Source organism: Lagenorhynchus albirostris, chromosome X (genome assembly GCF_949774975.1).
Source record: "Lagenorhynchus albirostris chromosome X, mLagAlb1.1, whole genome shotgun sequence".
Lineage (NCBI taxonomy): Eukaryota > Metazoa > Chordata > Mammalia > Artiodactyla > Delphinidae > Lagenorhynchus > Lagenorhynchus albirostris.
The window spans coordinates 65192231-65198991 of NC_083116.1; the positions used below are offsets into that span (position 1 = coordinate 65192231).

Below are 6761 nucleotides of genomic sequence, written 5' to 3' on the forward strand. Positions count from 1 at the left end.
CGAAACAAAGAGATGTCAAGGAATGAAAAAATATGTTGAGAGAATGAACCAAGTAATTCTAAACGTGCTTCTGAGTGTTTTTTAAAAGGAAGGTATCATTGTAAATGTACAGAAAAGTCCTGGAACTGTGCTTTTGGGTGCAGAGAGGAGGAAGCTTGAACTGGTGCCAAGTTACAGTTCCCTGCCCCGCGGGAGGCCAGGTCCAAGTTTGGGAAAATAGAATCAGGGACAGGGGCTATTGTGGCCTGTACAGAGGCAGAAAGACACGACACAGCAGGCTTCCTTCCTGTCTTGCTCTTATCTGAGGGAGCAGAGAGCGAGGTGGGAGCACGCCTGGAGTGCAGGTGAGGAGTTTTCAGTCCCAGTCCACTGGCTCCACCCAGTTTCTCTCCTCCCACTGTCAACTCCCACCCCCATTCCAGTACTTAGACACCCTCCCGCTCCTCCCTCGGCCCCTGCTTGGGCCCGCCCACGGTCTCCCACCCAGCTTGTGACTGCGTCATAAGTATACCCAGACCTGGGCTTGCAGTAGTGTAAAAGCAGACAAGGAGGAAGAAGGTGCGGCTAGGGCTAGCGCGATCTTCTCCTCTTCCAACCTGCAGCCCAGGACACTGATTCGAGCAGCGCCTTACCGCGCAGCCCGAAGATTCACCATGGTGAAAATCGCCTTCAACACACCCACAGCGGTGCAAAAAGAGGAGGCGCAGCAAGACGTGGAGGCCCTAGTAAGCCGTACGGTCCGAGCTCAGATCCTGACCGGCAAGGTAGCAATTCCCATTCCACCCCTGACTGCCTGCCAGGGTCGGGAAGGTGGGGGTGGGGGTGGTTTGAGGGGAAGGAAGGGGAAAGGTGGGAAAGGACAAAATGAAAGCTGCTGCGGAGTTCCTGTGTTTCCGGCGGTGCTCTCTGTGCTGTCTGTTGGGTTTGCCCGGTCACCCCAACTCTGTCCATTCGCACCACCTTCCGCTTGCGGTTCCCCAAGTCCCTTAGCATCTCCGTGCGTCGCGCCACGTTCCGTGGGTCCCAGCTCACGTTGTACATCGCGGAGGGATGTTGGAGGGAGTTTGAGGAGAACTCTTGGGACCAGATGTCACCTTCTCCTGGGGAGCATGTGGGTAGCTAGAGATCAAAGAGAGGCACGTCACCCGGTCAGCTCCAGGGGCACACACATCTTCCACAGGGGCGGAGAGGACAAGCAGGGTGAGCAAGGACACGAGATTTAACTCTTCTTTCTTTCCTTTCGACATGTATGAAGTTCTATGAATCTTAAGGCTTTCTAGGATCCCTGAGTGTTTGTGGAGATGGGGCGGGGGGCAAAAGGCAGCTTTGACTCGATGCGATATGGGTTGGGGCAAGTGTGTGTCTGTGCCCGCCCGTGTATATTTTCAGTTTCTCCCTGGTCACAGGCGGTGTTAAGCATTCTGTAAAGGAGCTGTCAAAACTGAAGTTAGTCTTAATTAGATTTTGAGATGTTCACTGTGCCCTCTTACTCCAAGAGCCTTGTATGTTTTCAGAGTGACATTTCCTAAAGAAAACACTCTTCCGTAAAAGAAATTTTGAGGGGTTTTGTTTTTCTCTTTTGTTTTTCTTTATAGTACAGTACTTCCTTTTTGAGTGATATCCCCTCTGCCCACCCTCCCCCACAGAAAGATCTGAAGCAAGTCTGACCTTGTAATTTAATCTTCTAGCACTGCCAGGAACTGGGGGAATTTTCCCCCAAAAAATGTTAGCCATTGTTCATTTAGTCTAATTTCTATCTCCTTTAAACATCTAACACGTTTTCAGTGTCTGTAAACTACTCCTCATTTTCCTCAGTAAAATTTCAATGTTAAAAGGCACAATCGTATTTTTTTCTTGTTATACAAAATCTGTGCATTGTTGGAGCTTGCAAATCTGCCCTAACTTGTCTTGTTCTCTCTATAAAGTTTAAACTTTTGTGTTCAGAGTGGAGATTTGAAAAGATCTCTGAGTGAAATGAGAATCCATGTAGTAAAACTGATTATGCACACAATTTGCAAAGCTAATGAGCTTTTGCAGAATTTTTATCACGGAAACTTTCAATAGTTAACCCAGCAATCAAACTAGCTGTTGTGTATGACACATTTCAGAACTCAAAAACACCCCCTTGCATTGTTGAGGTTTTGATTAAATGGTAGAAGGTCAAATATGTAATTGTCCTACTTACTTTGTAAGGGAAATATGGCCAGATTTTTTAGGGGAGTTCTAATTAGATGCCAGTAGTTAAATATAGCCACACAATAATCCTTTATTTTCCCACATCACCACAAACTCCATGACTTGTTGAATTCAGTTAATATGCAAGCAATACTTCTACCAGGCCTGAGGTGTTATGAGGAATAAACAAAAATAAGCATACGACAGGATCCTGACCTGGCCACCATAAGACACTGATTTAATAATACTTGGCACATTGTACTGTGATGTATTGATCAGCTCATCAGAAATTGAACACAACAAAATAGTATGTCAGAGGTTGTGTACAATGACTTTAAAATACAGTTCAGAGGGAAATGAGCTGTGGTAAGTGACAGCCCCTACCGCACTGAAGTTTGGCAAATTTAAATGAAAAAAAAATCCTTATTCCTAGTCCATCATCCATCCATGGGCACTTAGATTGTTTCCATATCTTGCCTACTATGGTGGGAAATTTTGAAATTGACACTCTAATACTTAGATCTTGCTTAATAATAACCCCCCTGAAATATTGGAAGGAGAAATGAAATTGCAGTGCAGATTGCTCTTGTCGTATCTCAATGACAAGAAAAAATAAATTAATTAATTCCTTTGAGAATTTCGAACTAAGTCATTTTTGTGACTTTTAGGAAAGTCACTTCATTTTTCTGGACCTCAATTTAATCATCCAAAGTATAATTTCTAAGCCCTTAGCTCTAGATTACAGGGATTCACAATCATAATTTATAGGCTTTGTAGTGTTAATCTTAGGTTATTTTTTAAATAAAAATTATTTTAAATTTCTGAAAATTATTGGGACAAGGAAAACCTTCAAGGCTTATAGAGTATTAGTGGAGGGTTTGAACTTAAGTAAACGTAGCTAAGAAAATTTGAATACCAAATTTCTTTGAAGTTTAAAGAGAAATCATTTTTGAAGCCATTTATGAGATGATTGCCTCTCCTTAGAATCTATGTATTTGCTTTCACCAAATTAATTAAAGTTTAATTCTCATTAAGTAGTTATGGAAAAGAGCTAATGGCCAGAAAGACTTAAAGCAATTCTATTTACATACCAGTCTGAATGATTTACCCTCTGATTATAAGAGAATAGATTTGCTGACTTCATTCATTATACCCTTCAGTAATACTGCTGCTTAGGGCATATTGTGACATAAAAGAATGAGATTGGAGGGCCCCTTGGTCCACTGCCCTGAGAAGAGTACAGAGCTAATTGGTTACTTGTTTGTTTTGGAGTCCCTTGTTCCAATTACTAAACAAATTATGGATTTAACAGAATTTTACAGTCACTGTTACACTCAAAGCTTTGTGCCTAGCTATGACTGTACTTTAAATCTACTGTTTTGCCCAGAACTTAGAAAACGTTATTTCATTCAAGCAATACACAGCCATAGAATATTGGGTGATATTAGGAAGCCTAATTTCTCATTAAACTTAGGAATATTATGAAATAGATCTCATCTTCAATATTTTAATTTCTAAAATAGGGGGAAACGGTATATACCTACTTTATAGAATTCCTTCCTATAAAAGTTAATTTTCAAAAAACAGCTTTTTGAAAATCAGTTAATAAACCAAAGGGTATTAATTCACCTCTAATTTGGCAAACTAGTTGATGTACAAAAAATACTAAAGAAACAGTTGTATTCCAGAAAGTTAGTGATTATATCACTGTACAAGTCCAAAAAGTAATGGCTTCCATTTATTTAAAGAGGATAACTTATTGCATAAATGAATGGTTATTTTCAGCTGATTTTAGAACTGTATACTTTGAAATAACTTTATATCTATATTTGGGTTTGGAAATGCCAGAAAAAGGTTGTTATAAATTGGAGATTTTCACATCTATTAAACATCAGAAAGTGTCTTGAAATGATTTTAGGCTAGGGTGAATTAACATCTTTTTAAAACATCTTAGGTTTCAAGGGTGATAAATTGTACACAAAAGCAACTATGTGTCTAAAAGCACAATCTGTTTTTTTTTTGTTTTTGATCTTGCTTTTTAATAAATAGGAACTCCGAGTTGCCGCCAAGGAAAAAGAGGGCTCCTCTGGGAGATGTATGCTTACTCTCTTAGGCCTTTCATTCATCTTGGCAGGACTTATTGTTGGTGGAGCCTGCATTTACAAGTACTTCATGCCCAAGGTAATATTAATGAAAGTTATTATATTTTGGATTACTAATTGCTATACATTTAGCGAAAACAAATAATTCTGTCATGGTCCCCAGATAAATGAAGATTTAGGGAAAGTTTTCAAATTACCTTTTGGTATAAAATTGATTTGTCTTTATGGTGATAACTGTAATCAATAATCCTCAGCTTGATAAACAGGACAACGAACTGATATGAGTTTGAGAAATTATTCAAATGTCACGGGAGTGAGTGTTAGAAAGTTTTGATTTTCCCTTTTTGTCTTTTAGAGTACCATCTACCGTGGAGAAATGTGCTTCTTTGATTCTGAGGACCCTTCAAATTCCCTCCAAGGAGGAGAGCCCTACTTCCTGCCTGTGACGGAAGAGGCTGACATTCGTGAGGATGACAACATTGCAATTATTGATGTGCCTGTCCCCAGTTTCTCTCATAGTGACCCTGCAGCAATTATTCACGACTTTGAAAAGGTGGGTTTCTCATTCTTATAGGTATTTCTGAATTTTCTTTTTTTTCATAAGTTTATTGGTATTAAATTTGTTCATAAATATACAACTTTTTGCAGCAAAGCCTTTTTCATTCTTTTGCTACTGAGTATACATTAGTTGATTTTGAAAGGTTGTAATTGCTTGTTCTAATGGTCATTGGAAAATCTGCAGCATTGATACTCTCTGAATCATGCCTAACATTTTCCCCCTCCCCAACAGGGCATGACTGCTTACCTGGATTTGCTGCTGGGGAACTGCTATCTGATGCCCCTCAATACCTCCATTGTTATGCCTCCAAAGAATCTAGTGGAGCTCTTTGGAAAACTGGCAGTATGTATTTTGGATGTCAACTTTTTATATAAGCAATTACAAATAATTGCTTCCTCATTTTAAAATTAATTATTTGAGCCAAAACATTCCATTTCACTAAAATAATTTTCAAATAAAAATATTCTGTGAACCTAAACTGCTCTAAAAATAAACTCTATTTAAAAAGTATATCTGCTATAGGTGAGAAATTAAATAGCATTTTTAAGAATTTCTCTTTCAATCTTTTAAAAAAATTTTTTAGAGTGGCAAATACCTGCCTCACACTTACGTGGTTCGTGAAGACCTGGTTGCTGTGGAGGAGATTCGTGATGTTAGTAACCTTGGTATATTTATTTATCAACTTTGCAACAACCGCAAGTCCTTCCGCCTTCGCAGAAGAGACCTCTTGCTGGGTAGGCAATTTATTTCTTCCTTCACCCTGTGTTGTTGAGACAGTGAAGGAGAGTATCGGTGGGGTACGGGAAAAGTAGAGAGCAAATCTAGATATATTTTTATTTACACAAAAATGAAAAAGCCACTTTTATTGTGCCTTTCCTCACAGGTTTCAACAAACGTGCCATTGATAAGTGCTGGAAGATTAGACACTTCCCCAACGAATTTATTGTTGAGACCAAGATCTGTCAAGAGTAAGAGGCAATAGAAAATGAGTACACTTAGTAACAGGAAGTCAGAGATTTATAATATGACTTCAACATTAAAGTGTGTGGGATATTCAAGATATTTACTCATGCATTTACTCTATGGCTTATATTAAAAAGAAAAAAAAGCTACTAACCACTGCAAGCTCTTGTCAATTTTTAATTTAATTGGCACTGCTTGTTGTTTGAAACTGAAATGAAATAATTCTTATGTCTTTTTTTTGAATTTATAGGGTTTAGATTTCTGAAAGCAGCATGAATGTGTCAGCTAACACCCTGACAATGAATTCCATCCTTTGTGTGTGTGTATGTGTGTGTTTAAGTAAACTCTTTAATCATATGGTAGAACATGTTCCAAATTTAAAATATTTAAAATTGTTTTTGACGTTTTGTGTAAAGCATGTCAAATTACTTAATATTGTTAAGTGTTTTCCATTTTGTGCAACTTTCCTGAATTTAGAAATTACATCTTTGCATTTCTGTCAGGTGCTCTGTAATAGGTCTGATTTATATGTAAAAAAACTTTCATAAAGAAGTCATTTTCACTAATGCAGTGATTCTTTCTCACTGATAACCGTATTGTGAATTCCACAAAACTGTGTAAGTGCTAAATGCTATAAGGAATTTAGGTTGTATGAATTCTACAACCATATAATAAATTTTACCATATTTAACCACTGGTTCTCATTTGAGAGATACTTAATATGAACAATTTACGTTACTTATTTAGCTTTGGTGTACCTGCAATAAATCTAAAATTATGAGCCTAGCTTTGCCTTTACTCCCACCTCTACACATTTATATTTTATAATCTCATATTTTACCCCTCTTTTGGTATTATATCAATTACTCTTTTATAAAGACCCCATAGTTAGGTTACATGTAAATTCAACTATTTGTTAAAAGCCTTCAGGACCATAGCAATTTCAAACCTTTAATGTGCTT

General features: G+C 38.1%; 1 protein-coding gene across 1 annotated transcript; it reads left to right on the forward strand.

The window, feature by feature from the left end:
- Window positions 1-522: 522 nt before the first annotated feature.
- On the forward strand, window positions 523-6490 carry ITM2A (integral membrane protein 2A). The gene is made up of 6 exons (XM_060137823.1): window positions 523-764; window positions 4225-4356; window positions 4633-4830; window positions 5068-5178; window positions 5420-5570; window positions 5720-6490. Exons 1-6 carry the CDS (start codon window positions 654-656, stop codon window positions 5806-5808), a joined length of 792 nt encoding a protein of 263 aa, XP_059993806.1. The 5' UTR covers window positions 523-653; the 3' UTR covers window positions 5809-6490.
- Window positions 6491-6761: the final 271 nt, after the last annotated feature.